The sequence below is a fragment of the Nothoprocta perdicaria genome, unplaced genomic scaffold (genome assembly GCF_003342845.1).
Source record: "Nothoprocta perdicaria isolate Ctin4 unplaced genomic scaffold, notPer1 scaffold_211, whole genome shotgun sequence".
Taxonomy (NCBI): Eukaryota; Metazoa; Chordata; class Aves; order Tinamiformes; family Tinamidae; genus Nothoprocta; species Nothoprocta perdicaria.
The window spans coordinates 418,180-440,559 of NW_020455328.1; the positions used below are offsets into that span (position 1 = coordinate 418,180).

General features: G+C 39.2%; 1 protein-coding gene across 5 annotated transcripts in view; it reads right to left on the reverse strand.

Annotated features, from left to right (window-relative positions):
* Positions 1–15,280: 15,280 nt before the first annotated feature.
* Positions 15,281–22,380, reverse strand: part of KCNC2 (potassium voltage-gated channel subfamily C member 2) — an 88,758-nt gene continuing 81,658 nt past the window's right edge. For 2 of the 5 annotated variants that reach the window (XM_026038518.1, XM_026038514.1), the window contains one exon: positions 17,541–18,356. In XM_026038518.1, coding sequence (XP_025894303.1) covers positions 18,220–18,356 — 137 coding nt within the window. In that variant the 3' untranslated portion in view covers positions 17,541–18,219. Of the gene's footprint in view, positions 17,121–17,405; positions 17,501–17,540; positions 18,357–22,380 lie in introns of those variants that run through there. The other 3 variants (XM_026038516.1, XM_026038515.1, XM_026038517.1) reach the window with 3 other exon arrangements.

Consider the following 22,380-nt stretch of genomic DNA (forward strand, 5'->3'; position numbering starts at 1 on the left):
TACTAGTGCTCCATTTGCATGAAATAGCTCTATGATATTCTAAGAAATTATATTTAGTTTATGAATATTTGATTAATGCGGTTAAAATAATATGTTGTCAGCTTTTCTCTATGTTACACCCATACGAAGGGCTTAAGAACAAAGTGTATGCAGATTGTAAGGCCCTGCTTTGCATGATTTGCAAAAGGTCCTGCCATTTAGTGAAGTGGAGAAGCAAGTTGCTCTGGGCAGCGGCAAAGGGGAGTCAGCGCTCTTGGCCAGGAGCTGTTGCTTTGTATGTCATTTTTGACTGGTTTTAAAAGTATAAAAAAACTATCATTTAGAAGTATAAAGTTATGAGCTTTCCAAAAGAAAAATCTTGTTGGATAGAACAGTGTGTATAATTATGTAACTGAATAACCCAAAGATGTGCAGTCTCCAGAGCCATTAAACATTTAATGTTGCTATTTCTGAGCTAATTTACAGCTGGCATTTTTTTTTTTCTTCTCTGATACCTAATTATTAGTAAGCAGAGACTGCAGTCACCCTTGAAAGAAAGTCTGAAGCTGTCTGAAAGCAGTCTGAAGCTGCCAGAATTTTCCTGACTTCATTAAGCATTTCCAGTACGTTATTGTAAATGATCAGAAGCTGCTTAGGTGCCTGACTGAAGAATTAGTAAAGGAAGAAATCTTTAAACAATATCACAGGGAAATATACTACAAGACTTTTATGCATTATTTGGCAGTCTAGATCATAATCATAGTTGCAATTCACCTAGGCATATATTTTAAATGCATTTAAAGTCAGTTGGTCTTGCATAAATCCACACATTCGATTGTACTTATCTACTCTGCTGGAAAAGGATCATTTCTTAGAACCAGGATGTTAGATATTTGCCCTGATATTCATCTGCTGGGTCTGCAACCAAGTGGTTTTGGCAGCAACATGTACTATGCATAGGATCCACACATTTAACTTTTGAAACAGTCTGCCTGAAGTCAAAGCTTATTAAAAAAAAAAGAAAGCAGTTAGCAAAACTTTGTGATAAGGGATGATTGCAGCCAGACACATTGGTTGTATGTAGCTGATGAAAAGCACAAGTTCAGGTAAAAAATTAGACTTTCAAATTGCCCTAAAAGATGAATATTTCTGGAATACACATTAGTACCCTTTCTAGACTGAGTGTTCCCTGAGGGTAGAAGGACTCCAAAGATTCCTGGAAACAGAGAACTAGGTGAGACATCTGTGAACAAGAACAATCCTTATGCAAAGACATCCAGGAGACCTGGGATCAAAATCAAAGTGAGAGGTCAAAAAGATGAAGGAGTTGTGAAGTTTTGTGACAGCAAAAGACAACAATAACAACTACACACAAGAAAAAATCCAAGAAGACTGAAAATGTTATCTCATCTGCAAGAGAAAATGTAGCTTTATTACACTGGTCCCCTGAGCAGGGGGACAGCTGACTGATTTTATAAAATCTTGTGAGTGCCACATAGACCATTTATTACCAGCATGGGCTTTATAAACACACTCTAAGTTCTCCCTGTAAAACTGGGCAACTTTTACAATACTGTTAGTAAAACAGGAGATCAGTATCTTCCTGGATATTTAAAATACAATTAACAAGGAGCTTGGCCTATCATATGAAAAACTTCATGGCACTTTCTGGCAGAACAGGATTACCTGGAAATGCCCACAGCTACTGATTGCTGCCTCCTCAGGGCAGGACCATCTCTGACACCTCCAGAGATTTCTAAAGTGCAGCTAAGGATGAGGCTTTGGTAGAAGACAATTAAAGCAATTAATACCCCAAGGCAGGTCATCTTCTCAGCCCCGGTACCAGTGAAGGGGAGAGCTCCCAGTAGAATTTTTTTTCTAGGCACAGAATGGTGCCTTAAACATTTAAAGAAAAATGTATTTAAAAGACCACATGAAGGTCACTTAGGAGCTGAAAATTTTCAGAGGAGGACCAGAGACATTTTAAATTGGCCTCAGGGGAATGCTGGCATTATCAAAACTCTTTAGGTTTGTCACATATGCCAACATACACGACGAGTCAAGTGAAAAAAAGCCTATGTTGGTGGCACAGGAAAACCGTCTGCCTGGAGCAAAGTAGGAATAAATTTGTTTAAGCTGGTGACAAAAATGCTTCTTGATTATATACATTTTTAAAAACTAGCATACTCTGCTTTCCAGATATGGGTCTAAGCTGTGAAACATTTTACATGAAGAATCATTTATTCTTTAATACAACTCATACCTGTAAGGCTTCTTTGGCTTTGCTCTAAGCAAGCACTTCTGAGATTGCATTTTACTGTCACTTCAGTTTAATTTGGGAGAAATACAACTTTGAGCAGCCTATGACATGAAGTCAATGGACTACAATCACAGTAAGAACAAGCAACATTTAGGATAGTAAATATTTATTGTGTGGCCATTGATGAAAATGCAAAGTTGTGGATGCACATTATTGTAGAAAATGAACTTTAAAATGACATAAATGATAATACTTATTCCTGAAGTGTTGGTCCATTGAGGACATGGTCCAATGAAAGGAATATATTAATATAATAAATCTCAAATAACCACAGACAGATGAAACACAGATATTTCGCTCCCAGAACTCCATGGACTCCAAACCCAAAATAAACCGAATTTAGATCCATTTTCTTATGTTAGTAGCATTCCCAGCTGATATCAGTATGAATATTTATAGAACAGGAAGCAACTTTGCAAGAATAGGAAAATAACAATTTGGTCCAGAATATGTGCTGAAGATTTCATCCATAAAATTGAACCATACATTAAAATATATACATATTGTTTGCTTTCCCCCATATCCATTCCAGGAAATCATTTTCTGTACCTATTTATACCCCTCTCCCCAAAAATGTAGTAAGAAGGGCCAAACTTACAAGCTGAATTATTAGTCCTGAATTAATAGCTTTTTTGTTTACTGCTTAGCTTTTCGTTTCACTTTCAGAGTTGAAAAGGCAATCCAGATACCCAGACTTTTTTTCAGAGCTACATCTCGAGAACATTAATCTTTTCAGAGGCAGACTTTGGATTAGTGGGTTACAGTAAAAGTTCAAGACTCAGCATGTTTTTTTTTTTCCTCTCTTGCACCTTTGCTGTTCTTTCCCTACTCTGCACAGAGATACATCTATAGTTCAAATATGCCTATTTCAGCACACAGCATTTTAAGTGGTGGCTTCAGATGCTCTGAACATGACAGTATTCTCTAATGCTTTATTTCCTGCAAGCCTATTTTTCCTCATCTTCAATTCTCATCTTCTATTATATGTAATTGATATTTATTTCATCTTGCACTAGTGCTCTTCATGTCTTTGCAATCTCCCCCAAAAATATCACCATGCTACTTTGGTTGGAAAAACGAGAAGGCAGCTGCCATTTTGATGCTGTTTTGAAGAGAAGAACCAAAAGGTGCCTGAGGCTAACCTGCAAGTTGGTATGTACTTTCATGTGAATTTTCGGAAAGAGACACATTTCTAAACTTACCTTGCTGCTACTGAGCAATGCAGGAAATGCGGGCTGAACCTCAGAGGCTGTGTGTAAAGCAAAAGGCATGAACAGGTGCATGCAAACAGCACCTCAGTCTGACTGCATCTGCCAAACCCATTTACACCATTTCTTATGGTGACCAAGAGAGCTACAGTTACATAAGAGCGAGCTCCGTGTTGATAGAAGAAAGCATTAAAAATAAATAAATAAATAAATAAATTGAGGCAAGAGATATTGTCCTTGCATTTCTCCTTCTTATTTCTTAACTGCTTTCCTGCAGTCTGACTTTGCTCTGACCATAAGCATGATGCCAATCATGCTTAAAGCTGGGACCTCATATCCCCAGTTAGAGCTCCAAAGGGCATCTGATAATGACCATAGCTAAAGGCAGGGACACTATCCAGGAATGTGCTATATTGCACCCCAGGCTTATCAGCTGAGAGATGATTGTCAGTTCTCAAACTTGGCCGTGAGCTACCGTGTTTTCTTTTCCTTGAACTGTAAACGGAGCTTTTATATAGCTACTATCCAAAAAAAAAAAAAAAAAGTTTTAAAGTTCTGCCCCTCATTTTGGCATAGTTCTTAGGAAAAAATAAATCCTTCCTATATATTTCATAAGTGAAGGAAATTTTTATCCCTCTCCCAGAATGCACAGTTGGGTTTGTTGACCCTGCACCCACCTGTGCAACAGCCCCGTGTCCAGCTGACCTGGCTGCCCAGCTGATGGCCCTGATCACTGGCCACAGCTGACACTGTTGTTGCCTCCTGCCCGAATGTGGGCGGCCTAACACTGCACCCTCTCATAGCTTGTATACTGCTCTCATCAATACATTTTGATTTCTCACATTAAAACTGTGCTCCTAATCCTCCGTGGCAGGAGCATGTCTTCCCTGAGAAAGAAAGGCAGGCTGTGCTATGAATAGATGAACAAATGAGACATTCAGCATTTGAGTCAATTAGGAGTGTTTGAATAGTGTTTAATACAGATTAGGGTTGTTTGAATATTTTAATGACTATTAGGTTTCTTGTGAAAATGTTTGCGTGTCATTCATTTGCAGCAGAGAGATAATCTCTCTTCAGCACTCACCATACACTCATGTTCAGCCCTAGATGATCTCTAGAGGTCCCTTCCAACCTCAACCATTTTGTGATTCTGTGATTCAGACCATGCACAACACTCAGCCCAATAATTGGTTTCAGTCTCTCCCCTGCACCAGTGAAACAGGGCTCATACCTGGTGCCTTGAGCTATTCGCCTTCAACAGAACAAATATCTCCCTGTCAAGTCAGGAATAGCTTACCTAAAAAGTAAATGTCAGCAAATGTTTAGCAGCATTAATGAAAATGAAATGGGGTATCTGTGGAAAGGGATAATACACAGAGCTTCTGCAATAACTTTGTCTTAATGGAAGGTAGACAGAGACTTCTCATGGAAAATACCGCTTCATTGCTTCACACTGCTGCAGCTGGTTATAATACTTCATAGCATTGTAGTCCTATAATGGCTTTCATTAAGCACTTGTCATGTGAGGAAGGAAAGTGCTAAGGCTGAGAACCTTTAACATTGTCCACATGCTGTGGTTACTACTGTGGAAAGCTTCTTTATTGCCTCGGAACACATCATGGCATTGCTTCTTTACGTGATAGATGTTAACATTTAGTGTTGGAGAAATCCATATCCTTTCAATATATAGCAGTCTGCAGGGGAAAGAAATGAGATTCAATATCATATATGTCATATATTAAGAGAAAGTGAAACTGAATTCTTTCTCTGGTATATATTTGAGTGGAAAGATTAAAAGAAAATATTAAAGTCGGTTTGATCAAGATGATTAAAAAAATCAAATTGACCATCTGTGAATATCATTTAAAAAGGATTGGGCTTGTGATTATTGTAATTTGATGGTATATAATCAGTTAAGAGCTGGCCTTCTAATGAAAGACTCCAAAAAAGACAAAAATTAAGCAAGTCTGCTAATGGGCAGGTTACACAAATTTTGCTTCCTTAAACTATTTATTTTCTGAGATTTTTTATGAACATTTTTAGACAACCATTACATAGAAGAGCATCTCAAATCCACAGAATGGTGCTTTGCAAGCATAGCTTTGCTTGTCTGTGCCCCTTTGCTCCTTCTTTCTTTCTTTTTTTGACCAAAAAAAAAGTGCCCGTAAGTTGATTCATAAGATGGGTGCACAGAGGAGGGCTTCCAAAGGAATGAGTCTGATTTAAGGCAGGGATTCACAGGGACCAAAGGGTTCATACGCCAAAGGAATAGCCTCGGGATACAACTATCCTCTGGCGCCCAGTTCCCCTCGCCTTGATGCATGAGTCCCCTGACGGGTGGCTGCCCAAGGAGTAGCGACCACGTGTCTGGCTCCTTGTCCTCCACTGCAAACTCATTTTCCCGGGAGCAGGGACCTACTGCAGTCTGTGGCACCAAGCAAGGGGATTAGACGGTGCTGGCTGCCAGGTAGGTGTTGCAGCACTCTTGTCCTTCCCAGGGAGCTGTGACTAATGTGATGGAAACCCCTGTCACGCCACACAGTTCCAGAATGCTGTAGAAATCAACCTGCGTGACTTGGAGCTAAGGGCTGACACGTGAGTTCACACAGGCATTGCTCACGATATATGTAAATGCAAGTGCAGTTTGCTGCAAAGTGAGCACATTGTTCTCTGAGGGAGAGGATAAAATCCCCTTCCCATGTTTTATTTCACTTAACACTGGTGCAATGTGGCTGTGGATTTAGCATTGCCCCGCCTCATGAGGGTCTCAGCAACGGTGAGACCTGCGATGGTTCCACCATAGCCTTCTTGTATGTGAAAAACTCTGACAGGGAATAAGCCACTTTCCATGATGTGATCTGTGTCCTGAGAGTTTACCACCTTCTCCTCAGGATTCCTCTTCCACACACACAGAAGGAAGTCTTTAGAATTCTGTTTGGTCTCCTTCTGCCCCTAGAAGCAATATGAGGACACAAGAGCCATTCCCAAGTCCAACCTTTCCAGTGAAGACTACATTACACACAACTTTCAGGATCGGAGTAGCAATATTACCCTTTTCTTCAAAAATGAAGGAAATGGAGGCATAGTTGCCCTTTAAGCCAAGACCACAGAATGACTATTTGACATTTAAGTCAAGACCACAGCAACTTAACAATAGCGGCTGAAATAACAGGGCTGTGGTTTCCAAAATTGGAGCATATCCATTTAAGTTACCACCTAAACAAGAAGCATTCAGGAGTCCACTGATTCCAGTGAAACCCAGGATCCTAAATGTGAGGGTCTCCACTTTTATTCTTCAGTCTCTGCTCGTTTTTCTTCCTTTCTCCTTTTTTTTTTTTTTCTTTTTTCTTTTCCTGGCTAAAGAGTAGAATAGCCTGATGTTTTCACCTGAGTGAGCTCCTATATAGGCCAGCACTAAGGCAGCAGCTCATAGCACAGAGTGCCTAATGACAGAAACCCCCCGTTGTATCCAGACTGCATCTTCCTCTGGGGAGCTGTTACTTTTGAAGCAGAAGAAATGTGAATTCAGCTTCAAACACTGGTAGGAGGGTGAGTTCCTGGGATCCTTGCTTGTACATTTGACAAAAAGAATGTTGTCTTTAAAACCTATTACCTGAGGTCCACAGTCCAAATGAACTGACAGAATTTCTCCCTTGATTATTTATGGTTTGAATCCCACACGGAGGGAGAAGGCCATTTGTATTACCTTGAAATGTACTTTTTTATACCCATATTCATCTGAAGTTATGTAAAATTAATTTGGAAACACTGGTGGCCTTGTAATCCTGATGAGGCTAAAGACCACATGCAGCTGCTACAGCATGAGCCAGAACTCACATTTCAACTTCAAAGTGCTATGCTTTTGATGTCTCCTTGAAACTGCCTAAATTTGATCTTGAAAGTGTAAATAGGGTTTCAAAAAGGGAAAAAAAAATTCCTAGGTAGAGGCTTAATTAGGTATTTGTGCTTGACTGATTGGAGGAAGAAAAATCCAAACAAACCCTGCTGTCATCTCAAACAACCAAAAGTAGATCCTAATAGAATATTTTCATCCCAGCATGAAGCTGAAGTCATGTGCACACTATGATTTGCACCTCTGGAGGTCTGAAGTCCACATCCAGACTACAGAGTCATTTAAAGAGTCATAAAGGTTCATGCATTACCATGTTGATTTTGGTCTGCTTGCGGTGGCCAAATGCACCGTGCAAGGTGCCTTCCTGGTGACATTACACTACGCACACTGTCAGAAGGGAAGAAGGAATGCCACCGACACGAAGTCTAATGTGGGGGATGCTTTCCCTGTTCCTCACAAGCCCCTCACATCTAACTGCTCCCTCAGGCTGTGGTGCAGCCAAGACAACATGTGGATACAGGTCCCACTACATATGTCCTCTTCTACTCCTCAGGTCACCTGGCCAGCTACCAGCTTCCAAATGCATTGTTTTTCCACAACAGGGAAAAAGGTGAACTTCTTTTCCCTCTATGGAAAACATATCAGTGATCTTACCACCTTTACTGCTGAACTTCCAAGAGTGTAATCATAAAATGAGATTTAATGAAGATCCTGTGCCTCTCACTATCTTGTTGCACATGCCGTACAGCCAGCGTATATGATACTGTAAAACACAGGGAAGTGGCATTATTCAAGAAGAATATTTTTATGACTATGAGACTTTTATGCAAAGCAACTGAGGTGAGACAGGAATTGCGGAGAGGACACCGACACATTTCAGTGCTTGCAGCACAGAGTTCAGCACAGAGTTCAGTTTTAAAGTGATTCTGTGAGTGCAACTCACAGAGGTGCACAGAAGAAAACACATTAAATTCTCAGGATAAGGGGAAACGGATCTGTTCTATAGCAGCTTTGTGGCTGTCATATAACACTGTTTCTTGTTCAAACATCACATTATGTCTGACTTGTAAGAACTTCTGTTAGTAATTGCACAGACTAACATTAAAGTTTGAATGCTGCTACATTTACTACACTTTACACACCATCGCTGTGTCCCCAAAAGATGTCCAGCTGCAAGTCTATAATCAGACCCAAAGGATGCCCAAATGCATTTGTAACACCACAGTCTTCTCCTACACAGGTTGTCCACCTTTCACAACGGCCTGCTCTGATCTTTTCCATAATGGAGAGAATTAAAGCTTAGCACTGGTTGTACGAGGTGTTGGCACCTCTCATCTCTCATCTATGCAGACAGCATTACAAGAAGATGGACATTTCCAGTCCCAGTCTCTTTCTTTCTCCTAGGTGTGGTAGCAACAGCCCCATGGAGCACAGTCAGTGTGACAAGACATCCCTGGGACTGACTGCAACCTGCAAACGATTAATTTGTCTTCATTGTGCTGCAAGGTACATCCCAGTGGTGCCTGTCCCAAAATACCTCTGTGATGGATGGCTCTTATGCTCAGTTGAAAACATGGAGAAAGCACACAGTTTAAGGGTGGATGCATAAGCAGGAGTCATGCATGCACCTGAAGGTTGTCTAGTAATCCCAGTGAACAGAGGCGATCCAGAAATGACTAAATCAAAAACTTAGCAGCTACGGCCTAATGACTCAAATTCAAGCAAGTGAAACAGCCTTTCCTGTAGTAGGAGTTTGGAAATTACAGCCTTCTATTATGACAGGATTATGAATAAAATTTAATAAATGGCTTCATTCTAAGGTCGATATAAAAACATTTCTTAAATTAAGTAATTATAGTTATCCTTGGGGGATATTTATCCCCTGACATTAATTTAGCTGATGTACATATTTTCATCATTGAATTTATTTTCAGGTCTGAAGGCAATTTAGTATTCCAACTAGCCTTTACAAAAATGATAAAGGATCACGTTAGTATTTGTCATTATTTTTGATAAATTTGAAAATATTCAGCACTTCAGTCTGCTCAGTACTATCATATTGATTGATAAATCAATAGCTCTGTAAATAAGTGGTTGGAAAAAAACTAATTTCTGAATTCAGTTTCTAAGTGGTCTTTTCTATAAGTTCTTGGCATGTCTTTTTGCAGTGTCCCTGGCACTGGCTATATTCTACTTGCAAACTGTTCTTCACCTATGGTGGTGCTACCTAAAACATGCCTTTGTTACTACAAATTTCAGCAACTGATTTGATGTTCCCAGCTGTGGTGACCAAACAAAAGGAGCTGTTCGGTTTTTTGAAACTAATACAGATGTTGGCACATCTCTAACAAGTTTTACCAGGAGACCGAGTGCTGTGCTCCTCTACTTTTAGGAATAAGGTCCAAATCATACTTACCTTATCACTCACAGTCCCTTCCCAGTAGTTCCTGTGCTTGTCCATAGCTCTACTCCAATTAAGAGAAAGGAAAGGTCTGGGGATAAATCTGGTGTACAAGATGGGCAGAGTTGAAGCTAAGGAAGGGCTGGAAGGCTGGAAGGCACACAGCAGTGAAAAATGCTTGCAAAAAACAGGTGGAATAATCCATGTAGTAGGATCAGGAGAAGAGTAAGCAGTCATGCAAGAAATGTAAACTCTGCTAAGGCTTCTCATTTAGCCAAATGCTTGTGCAGGAAGTCATCATTAAACAGAGAAGATTCCTCTCAGAGATTTACTTCTTGGTTCAAGAAAAGAGACATTTGGACAAGGAAAACAATCCCCCTTCCTCTTCTAATAGGAATATAAGGGATGAAAAAGAGAGTATTTCTGTGGGCAGTGAGGGGAATCTCCACTGCCCTTCTATGAAAGCACCTAAGGCAGCAGGAGAGTGAGGTCCTGGTGCAAAAGCACGTTGCCTCTCTATGCACAACCCTCGGAAGATAGTTGAATGATCTCTCTGAAGATAGGGAAAACAGAAAAAAAAATCACTTTGAGCTACATTTAGTGGTATCTTTAGAAGAGTTTATCAATAAAACATTTAGGAAGAAGCTTTACTCACATTCTCAAGGAGTCATAGCATCTGATGTAAAGCTTTGAGGATATAATGATATTATTTAGGTCCCTATATTTCTGAGATGCTATGACATGAGTAACAGTCTTCTTTGGGGCATTTAAAGAGGTTTAATTTAAGCATGTTGAATGCATATTTTTAATTGATGCAATTTCAATTTCTTCAGTGTCCCCATTTAGACAAACACTTGAGGTGTGACTCATCAAGATTTGCCATCTTCCCGTTAACCTTCCAGTTCCAGCTACATTTTTTGGCCCCTAAGTACTCAAAGTGATCCATTTGTCCTATCCAGAAACAGAAGCCTCAGATGTGGGTAAAATGAGTTTTTTGAGATGATTCATCATTTTTATTTAGCCTTGCAGAAAGCCAAGTGGCTTGGCTGGAGGAGGCACCAGGCATGCCAGAGAGACTGGTATTGCCACCCGCTGGAGGTAATTCATTGAGATTGTTTTAGTCCCCTTTGGTTGATGTGTTTTTATTCCTCTTCTCCTCCTCCTCCTCCCTGCATCTGAAACTTCCCAGCCCCATCGATACCCTGCATGTGGACCCCTCTGCTGCAGCCACAGCCACAGCCTTGCTGGGGCATGCAGGAAAGCAGAGGAGAAGACAGATCAAAGCCGCAAGCAGCAAATCCCGAAGGCCACTGGCACCCAGAAATCGATGATGATCACCATAGCAGATCTGTGATACAGACCACATGCTTTCCCAGACCTGCTTCCTCTGAAGTAAGTCAAAGGGAGTTTTTGCCATTCTTCTCAGTGAGGCTACTTCAAACCAAGAACTTGTTGCCCTGGGCTAAGACAACTCTTCATTACAGCCAGACTTGGCATGAGGCTTTCCTCTGAGCTCAGACTTAGTGTGGTCAAACTCTACATTGCTCCATTACTCTCGAATTTGAAGCTAAATTCGCAAAGACTGAGCAAGGGCTACAACAACAGAAACAATGAAATTTGTTGCTGTGATTTCTAACCAGCACTAAGTTTAGCAGTTTCAGAGCAGAAAAGCTACAGCCCGTGTCAAGACACTGACACAGGGAAAGCTGTGTGTCTTTATTACTGTGTAGCAGCAGGTACTTACAGCAGCTTCTTTATGAGGTCAAGAAAACTACATCGTTCAGTACTCTGTTTTCCTTCCTTCCCAACATTTCAGTTGAGAAGAAGCCCGTTTTCTCCAGCAAAATAAAAAGTCCTAGTAAACAATGTCTTAAGACTCTCAAAATGCTGCATTAAACCAACAACACTTATAGCTATGAATAAAATAGGATTTCCATAAATCCCCAATTCAGCATTTAGTCACAAAGCAAGGAAATCCCTGTAGAAGCCTAAAAATCTATTTTTAGAGTCAAACAAATGGGATAATGTGGCTACAGTTTACTCTTCTTTGGATTGATGGATCTTTGCATTGTTTCATTGCCAAGTCCAAGCTGCTTAAATAAAACTGATCTTGCTGCTGTTGCAAATAAGCAGTTTTCAGGGCAAGGGGAACAACTTACACTTTCTTGCTTCAGTCTTTCAGCACCTCAGGCAAATCTAATGCTGCTCTGAAGAAGATGAAAGAAAATCATCTGCTTTCAGTGTTTTAAAGCAAAGGTGCCTGCACCATTCTGTAAGACAATGATGGATTATAACCATCTCCATTCCTAGTATTTCCCCCCCAATTTTTTTTCTTCATTTTATACTTCATGTTTACAGTCCAGTAGGAGCTACAATCATTCCATAGAGAAGAAATGAAATATAAGTCTCTGACATGCCCTAGCAGCTTATCCTCAAATCCCATCTGGGGGGATTTAAGCCCTTCATGTGACAGTAAAAGGCAGATGCAGTTCTATTATAACCAGTTGCAGAGCACAAATTGAACACTCCCTCTAAGTTTCAATATAGCCTAACTATGGCCCCATCTTTATACTGATCTCCAGTCTACCACCTGGACTATATCCAGTCTACCTCCAGTCATACAGCAGACACAAAGGTATTAAAATGAAATGCACTGCATGTGAGAATTTTCAAAAAATGCCCACCTCATTTCTTTAAAAAAAAAAAAATCACAAATCTATGCTAGAATATTACCATATGTGAATGTGAAACTGTGAAAGTATGACTCTGAAACCTGTCAGCTGTTCATCAACATGTGCTGGAGAAGAAAAAAATACAAGCAGCAGAAGGCTGCATTTTGGAGAGGGGGCTGCCGAGGCTTGAGGGAGGCGTGTGTGTTCTGCTAAAAAGCATGGAGAAGCTGCCCATAAACTGGGGCTCTGGGGCTTTCCACTGCCTGGGTCTCTGCATCTCTCAAATTAGGGCTCCCAGCCAGTCTCCGTGCACAGATTTTCCTCCCACAGAGCTGAAGTGTGACAGAGAATCCAAGAATCAGAAACCTCTGCAATCTCAACCCATCCCAGAGGTAGCAGCTCAAGAAATGCAGCTAAGTAGAAGGAAAATGTTGGTAATGATCACATAGGTTACGTAGGCAACACTAGGGCACATACACCAAAAGCTCTGTCTTTGCTCATGAGCCAATACTTCACTTAGAAAAAGAAATCATCGTTTTTAAAATGATTCATCTCTTTATAAATTAATAAAAAGCATTTCCAAATAGAAAATAATGTATTATATTAATATTTCTGATAACTTCAAATTGCCTGAAACCTTTGCTTTTTTTTCCTAATTTCTTCTCATTCAGTTAGTGCTCAAAGTATCTATTATGGAATTGTTCAAGACACAGCTTGTAATACAGCATATTAATATATTCATTTTCACTTTTTTCACTCCATTCCAATTTTCTTTATCTGTGTATGATTTATTCTAATGATAAAATGCCCTCTTCTTTCATATAGTTTAATTCATTCATGACTTTTTAATTCATACCTTCCCATTAAAATATGCCAGCACGTTTGCTCTTGTTAGATAGCTCCCTTCCAGCTCTAGTTTTCACTAACCATTCTCCACAGAGGCCTCCTTAAAATTCCCTGTCTTTTAACAGTTTCATCCAAATCTTTTGTAAGAGGACATTTAGGAGCAACACTTTTTTCACACAAGAAAAAGCCCCCTGACACACAGCTTGATCTCAATTTGTTTAGCTGCATGTCTCTTAGCAATTCTGGCTCCAGTTTGCAGAATATACCTACAACATTACTAATATTGTGTCACAGAAACAGCTGGAACAGCAAAGTTTTCTCAGTGCTGAACAAAGTCTCACAAGAATGATAAATGTGTTCAAAGTCCCATAAATCTGCTCATCTCCTCAATAAATATTACAGTTTTATAGTTTCTTTATGGCAGCCTGTCTTGATGGATACATTGGTTCAAACCTTATTTCTAGGCTGAGTTTAACTAGTTTTGACTTCCAACCATCAAGCCTTATTTATACAATACTTAACAAATTGTTTACACTTTTCAAGCAGACCAGAAATCCCCACAACTGATCTTCCATGACTATCGGATTCTCAGGGCCCACATTTCCAGTGCTGAAATGCCTTTGGGGACTGGTAGGTATGTTCTGTCTAAGTCCAAAAAACTGTCAGGGTGACATTCCCCTTTTATGAAATACCAGTTTACTCATACATTTTTAAAAGATGGCCAAGAAAGAAAGTGGATGCAAATGTGCAGCCTTTTATACAGTAACTGCATTATAAGAACTGGGTTATTCCAAAAATGGAGCTCAAGTCTCAAAATCTTCCTCAGTTAGAGGGATCAAAACCTTGCTGTTCCACCTCCAATGAAAATCCCCATCCCTTCCAGACACAGACCAGCTACCTCCATGAACTTTCATGGGTCCAGGCCTTTGAAGACTGATGGTTAAACAAATTCTTCCTCTCAGGGAAGTCACATGAGAGTTTGACGCATGAATAGTTAGCAGACTCACCTTGTCTTCTATACATTTTTTAAAATACGCTTGGCTCTCTCATGGAATACAAGCAGTTGCAATCAGGCCAGTCTGGACTCCATATCCTGTATTTGTGGAGGTCCTGATTCAACCTCCTTACCTCAAGATGCAGAAGAAGGCTTCAGCCACACCATGGCCATTACTGCTTCCTACTGTCTTGTGCAGCACCATGTACCACTATTTGGATCCCATTTTGGACATCTAACTATTCTCAGGTAGCAGCGAGGAAAGACCTTTCCCTCCGGGAGCTGAGTTCGCTGTGGGGGACAGATGCAAGAGAGACATGACTGGAAGGAGCTCTAAGCTTGTCTGGGACAGAGGAGCAGCTAAACAGAAAAAACTCTTCTTTATGCAGGTACTACTCATAGGACAGCTGAGATACCTTCTGAATTTCAGTAAACTAAGCAGACAGAGCTCTTGTAACAGAGCTCTCTAACATATTTTCCAAAATGTGAACAGTTTTGAGCATGCTTTCTAGAATCATTTCTAGAATCCCAGTACCTCTTCTGAAATATCTTCCTGAACTAAACACGGTCCAGTGACAGTCTCTCTGATCATCACTCTCGGATATTCTGCTTGAGTATTCAGGGATTTCAGTAATCACCCAAAAAGCAAGGAGTTTTTGGGTGATGACTGAAAGACTAGGAGTTTTAATTATCATCTCTAGGATTGTTTTTTTTTTAGGTTCACTTCATATCAGGACATGCTAAAACTGCATCGAATCCATGATATCTATCCCAATTACTATTTCTGCACAAGGTGTGGCATCATTAACAAGAAGGTAGAACTTAAACTGGTGTAAAAGCCAGTTCATGCTAGTCTTTGGGTTAGCTCCTCACGTACCCAGGAAACTGGTGTGAAAATCATAAGGATGGCCAATGGCACAGAAAGGACCAACAGAGCTAAAGAAAGCGCACGAGCCACGTCAGAAGGTGTGTTCCAAGTTCCTCCCCAGATCTTTTGCCTTTTATTCTCCAATTCAGATATTACATTTCCACTGGTTTCCACCAGGATTGTGCATGCACCTTGACATGTTCACAGAAGTTCCACGATACAGAGTTTCACAATTGGGATATGTCCCTACAATCGGGACACCAGGGTGACAAACAAATTCTGGAGAATTTCTCATTGAATAGGATGGAGAGAACGTAATTATCACATCGTACCACTACAATGCTTCATAAACATAGAATAGACTTGTTCCATTTACCACAAAAATCACAAAAAGTAACTGATCAAAGAATATCTCTTTTATGTAAAATATACATTTTTAGGATATTATTTTAATACATCTTACATACTTACTGATGTTGAGTTTGCAACACTTTTAATAAAAAAAGAAATTCTTGCTGCCAGAATTTTATCTCTCATAATATTGATAGTCTGAGGTAACAATGAAAAAAGACTGTGTGCTGTGAACAAAGTCAGTGATGTTTGTCTGCAGTCACATTTCTCTTATCAAGTGAAAAGTAAACTAAGATTTGGCATGTACGCTAGAATTCATATAAATATAGATCATGGCAAACGCAGGAAGCAAAGATTTATGCAAACCTACTCTGTCCATATTTGTGACCTTTGCAAAATATACCAATATTATGATGCAAGTCAAGACAGATGTAGTTTACATCACTATCATTATAGGTGTGTGTCTTTGTATGATCCACAGCACAGCTTACTGCGGGAACCAGGAAGGATATACATAGGGGTGTGGGTCTTTGCATGGAGTCTTAGCAATGATGACTTGAACTCAGCTTTCCTTGATATAGATAAAAACTGATATTCCATGCACACACATTTTATTTACAGCTGGCTCATCAACAGTGACTTGGCACCCCTTCCACTGGCAGCAGTAATTACGAGCGGTCTTTAATCTTCCTTCACAAGCTCTACTTCCCGTGTAAAGTCTCAGTGACCTCCTCAAGGCGTGAGCTGTTTATCAGGGCCCATTCAGCAGCAGGAGTCTCTTTCCAGTACAGTCCTTGGTATGGCTAAATTCCATTGTCCCTTTTTCAGCAGTCAAAAATCCATGATAAATTCTGTACAACACTGTAGTTAATATAACAGCAGCACCAGATATTATATTAATTCCTTTGCTAAAAGCTGTTTGCAATTATCTATTGACAATATTTTACCAAAACTAAACAAATGTACATCTCTAAATATCAGAAATGTATACTTCGATAAATACATTATTATACAAGGATTCTGACATGCAGATCATGCTGTTGGGCTAGGCTATATACAGGAGAACATGTTACATGGTCAACAATAAGTTATATTTCTCTTCCTAACAAAAATTAAAACACGACAATCAGGGATTATTCAACAGTCTCAAGGATATTTTAAGATTCGGTGAGTTATGGTCTTCCCCATGTAGTTCAAAATATCTGCTTTATGATAATTTTTCCTCACCAGCCCAGAATATAAAATCCACTATGGTGTTTGTCCTATTGCATAAACATATGTTCAGATTGAAAGAAAAAGCCACTAGAGGAGATACGGTTTCAAAATGTAATGGATGTTGGTTGCTAGGAAGCAGGATTGATGGTCATGCAATAGGCAACTGGTCAGAACTATAAAATCATTGCTAAATTCCACTCAAAAAATCTTCATAGTGCCCACATGAGTTAGTCTAAATGATACTAACTTGCACTTGAAATATATATATAAATATATTTATCTATACATGTATGTATAGTCCACATAAAAAAAGAGAAAAGGAGAAAAATGTCCTTAGATAATCTTAAAAGAGGGGAGCATTTTAACAGTATCTCAGTGCTGTATGGAGACAGATGGAGAATACAGTAGACAGGCTGCAAAACAGACAGACAAACAACATATAGGACAAAGCACCTCAAAAAACATTGACTGAAGAAATTTTTGAAGCTCATGAGCCAGCGGTATAAGGCTGGTCAAAAAAACCCACTTGAGAACTACGACCCTCCTACAGTTGTACAAAAATAATCCAATAATCTTGATTTTTGGTACTCAGCTGGTACTCAGCCTCTGAAAATGTTGAAGAACCCTGGAGTAGAGAAATGACTACAGCACCAAGCAGCACTTGCTAGCTTAAAATTGCAAGCCTGGATGGCGTTTACCTTTCTTGCATGTTTTGTGCCTTCCCCAAGCCATTAAGAAAGAGATCTGGCTTCTGCTTGCGTGTAACCAGTAATGACAACCTCTTTGCAGTTATCTGTGTGCAAACAACCGGAGACATTCAGAACTCTGATACAGCAATCTAGTACCAAAGTAAGTTAATCAAGAAATAAAGCCATTTATAAACAAGTAGTTCGTTTAAAAAATAAAAAATAAAAAAAGGAAAAGGTTAAACAAATAAAAACAATCCCACATGCAGACCAGTTTATCAGTGCTTTCATTTCAGCAGGATGGTACAATGCAAGAACACATATCCAGAGCCATCTGTGGTCTCCGTAATCGGCAACACGGCTTGTCAAGTGATGGGGACAGGATGGTCCATGCAAATGAGCAGACCTGAGTCACACTGTGCGCAACCAAGACACAATTCCAGACATCTTCGGGATGGAGCAGAGTCACAAGAAATGAAGGTTCAATGGAGTGATTGATAGTTAATTGGAAGCACTAAAATATATCTCCCTGAAAAATATACTTATTTATGGAGTATACTGGCCAATGGCATCCACTAACTGTCCTTTTATTGCCACAGGAGAGTAGGACAATATAGCAGATAAAAGGAGAAGCACTGCCTTAGGTAATTTTTAAAAGCCAAGATAGAAACCTTCAGCTATCCAAGTGGCATTTTTTACTACTGACAGTTATCATGCAGGAGTTTTATACCATATTTGTGGAGCCTATAGTTAACGCTACATTTATTTCCATTATGCGTAAACAGTATTTGAATTAATACTAAGTAGCCGATTGACGCCATCTGGTTTACAAGATAGAAGGGATAGGAGACCGAGAGCGCCTTAGAGGACAAGGTGAGCTGTAGGGTGATGTTACTGGAGACAGTCGCAGAGCATTGCCTGCCAAGCCAGCTATGTTGTTTAAGCTTCGAGACTTTTCGTAGCCTTGTATGAGAAAATGCACAGACATCAGTTGAATTCAGCCAAAAAAAATAGACAAAGACAAACAATACAATGTAATGTTATCCAAGGAGCTATCTGGGACTCAAAGGGGATCTGCCTGCAAGAAAATTCAGTCCTGATGCAAGTTACTACCAAAAGATAAAAATAAATGAAATAATTCACAAATTAATGCAGCTTATTTTTCCCAGCAATGAAGCAGAACGCCGCACAAGAGCTCTGGCCTGTTCCTCCACATCCCACCTTGCACTCGTAGCCACTCTGCTGGCTCCAGCAGGGTTGCATGGAGAACAAGACTCCGGATGCCAGGAGGGTTTGAGGCAAGCTATCTGCCCAAGCGCATTCAGAATAACCCACTAAAAGAAAGGAAGACTATAAAACTGCTGGAATAATACAGTCTCTATCAAATCAAATGCCATACAAAGGAATATTTTGCCTTACAAATAAATTTTAAAAAGCAGATAAAAATACATAAAGTATAACTAATTTCTGCAGAGGACTTATGACATTACAGCAAATAAATAAATAAATAAATAAATAAATAAATAAATAAGATCCCTCCATCTTCAGATTTATTAACTCTAAGACTTTCTGTCTAATATTAAAGTATAATAAGACAGCAGTTTGACATATCTGCAACTGCTTCGTCGCTGGCAAATTTAAATCACCATATTTGTGCTCCTTATCCAGCTGACTCAAATGAAATACAGTTTTATTCTACATAAGCAAGCAGTAAAGAATTAATCACTAAATGAGGCAATCACATAATAATGCTTCACAATTTGGAGGGAACATTGCACTTGCAGACATTTCTGTTCACATATACTGTCAACTCCAGCTGCCTATTTTATGTGACATATAGATTGTTTTTGTTTTGTTAAGGCCATGGTATAAAACATCAGAATAAAATATTCACTTCCTCACTATCTTCATATTTATGTATTTTCAGTAATGCCTGAATAATTCCACCTATGAAGTAAAGGATCAGCTTATTGGTCTGGAGAGAACTAACAGCAAGGAGAATACAAGGAAGATAAGTCTTTCTGGATTACTCTTCCCTCACTCTGTGTCACTTTTTCCCTCTCTCGCTGGAGAGGACCTCACTCCTGAAAGTGCTGGGGTACATGTTTCCTGATAAGCATGGGAAGTCCCTTTGATTTCAATGACTCTACTTACTTGCCTACAGGAAAATATGTATCTAAAGCATTTGCAACATTAAGATACTCAGGTGTAAACTGTTTACGGGGTTACTGAGATTTTCCTGCAGAAAGCATAAAATGACAATACAACTAAACATTACAGGGGATGCCACCAAGCATTTTCTTTTTCTTATCAAAACAGTTACGAGTTCAAACTCCAGGTCTCAGAGTTTCAGATAACAGATCACAGGTGATCAGCATCGCTACAAAAGAATCTTGCATCCTCTCCAAAATACACAGTCTTTCAGACAGTCACTGCACTCCTGTTTCTGTTTGCACAAGTCTCAGGCTATTAAGCATGATGTTGAAAACATATGCAGTCATAGTAAAAGACAATTTATATGTTTCTTACTTCTTGAAAATTGCATGTTGTAAACCTGTTCTTAAAACAATTGTATGATCTCATGTCTGCTTCAACACTGTGCAGTATTATCTCCAGATTGCATGGGCAGGTTGTATTGTGATGCCTCACAGACTGCTGACACATTTCAAATCCAAACTCCAGTTTCTGGGTCTCTTTCAGCATTTACACAGATTAGAAAGAATCACATTTGAAAGGGGAACAGAAGGGAAGCACAATTCTAATGCATGTATTTAAATTCTCCTGTAAAACTCATGCTGACAGAAAGATCTAAAGATCTGATAATCAAAAAAAGGACCAGATTCTTTTTGCTACAACAAAACTAGGAAGCTAATATTTAATATTCTTCCTGTTGGGGTTTTCTTTTGCCTTTTTTTTTTTTTTTTTTTTTTTTTGCCTTTTTGTAAGCAAAGAAGAACTGAAAGAGGAAGGCAGGCAAGATAGTAACAACAGTAAAGAAAGCAGGAACTCCTATAAAAACAAAAGAAAGAAAACCAGATGGACAAGATGAATAGAGATAGAGGTGTAATCCAAACTTGGTCATTTCTGGGTATTTCAGTGGAGTTTGGATCAGCTCTGAAGCAGTATCAACTTAGAGATGGAGATAAGATGCTAATGCAAAAAAAGTTCAGAATAAATGATCACGGGATACAACCAAGCATCAATCAAGGAACCAACCAAACAAGAAGGATATGCCAAAGGGAAAAAAAAGGAAGAAATAAAAGGTGGTAGAGGGGATGAAGATCTAGTAGACTTGATATGTGAGTTAAATTCAAGTATTCAAAGCCACTTGGATGTCACTTGAAGATGTTTTCTACTCACGAGCTACCTTCCCTACTCAGTCTAAAATAAACTTCAAAGCCAGTGGCTACAACATTTCAAGCTGGATTAAGGTTATCATTAGAGTCAGTTAAGGCCCACATTTCTCACTGAGAAAATGTTAGTTCTGAACTCCAGCCCCATTTGTCCAGACAACTATGAAACAGTGAATTTCTTCTTAAATTTAGATTTTGAAATGCAAATGTTCATGTAGTCCCAGTATCACATATATTTCATCATACATTAATATTAATCTCCAGAAATTAATGAATGACTTCTTTTAATATTTCTGTTCTAACTACCAAACAGGACTAGATTTTTAATACCAACATTTTTAGTAGAAGAGCCTGATCTTGCAAGATGCCATGGTAATCTGCATTATCCAGGTGTTTCTGACCTTCTCAAAAGACTAGACCCTTACCACTACAGATATTGTGAATAATTCAAAGTGTCAAGAAGTCAGTACAATACATATTGTCATTAGACAAGAGCCTGAAAATCTGCCTGCAGATATGTGCTCACAACCAAGTACTGTTTAATATAGCGTTATATAAAGGAATGTGGAAAATGCAGACGAATAGGAACAACTGTATTCTTTAAAAATACTATATACATTGCACGGTGGTGCACATCTATCTCCACAGGTTTAACCTGGCATGCTCATGCTTCTGGAATGTGAGAAGAATGAATAACAAACTGAATAACCAACTGGTTGCTGAATAACCAACATAGTTTCTTTTAGCTTCTGTCGCTGGCTGGGACAGCTACATTTGCTGCAAACAGAACCAATTGAAAAAACAAGAAAAAAAGAAAAATCTCAGCCAAAGTTGTTTGTCCAGTGCCACATGGCTACCACAGATGGTGAATGCTGAGAAACAGCACATCAGTGACTGGGAATGGGAAAGTTATTAGAATGCTACAATTTGCCAAGAAACCAGAGCTATTCTTGTAAGGAAATGGGCATTGCTAATTTTTGTGCTGTGCCCTAAGGTTAGCTTTGGCCTAATCAGATAGTCACATAATCAATTGTGTGAGTGATGCATTACGCCAGAAGGTTTTGCAGACGCCATCCAGAGAACTCAACCCTACTGAACAGTAAGTAATCAGACTTGAACAGGATGAATAACTACACAGGACACTTTCAGCACCTTGCAAGATCAAGTCTTTTTTAATCTAATTGAATTCTAGCTGGGGTAGACTGTGCTAAAGCAGTCACCATTCAGCATTAGTGGTGTTTTGCAAATAGGAAACTTTTTTTTGTGATATTTTGTGACAGAAATCGCAACAGAATCTCATGCAGTATTTTCTGTTGTGAACAAATATACTGTTTACTTCTGGTATTTCAATGCTTACATGTATTTTATTTGGTTTTAATTCTTACTAAAAACAGCTATTAAGACTAGAATGGAGTTATTAACTTATTAATTTGTCCTTTAGAATGACATGGTATTGAGTGATGAGTGATTGAATGAGAAAGGTCTGATTTACACGCTTTTCCATAACAGACAAATGAAGACACAAGTAGAATGAGGGTCCAACATCAAGCACTTTTTTAAAAAAATTGAGAATTAAAGGTGTGTTTCTAAAAGGAAAGCAAGGAGAGAATGACTAGGAAAAAAAAAATACATTG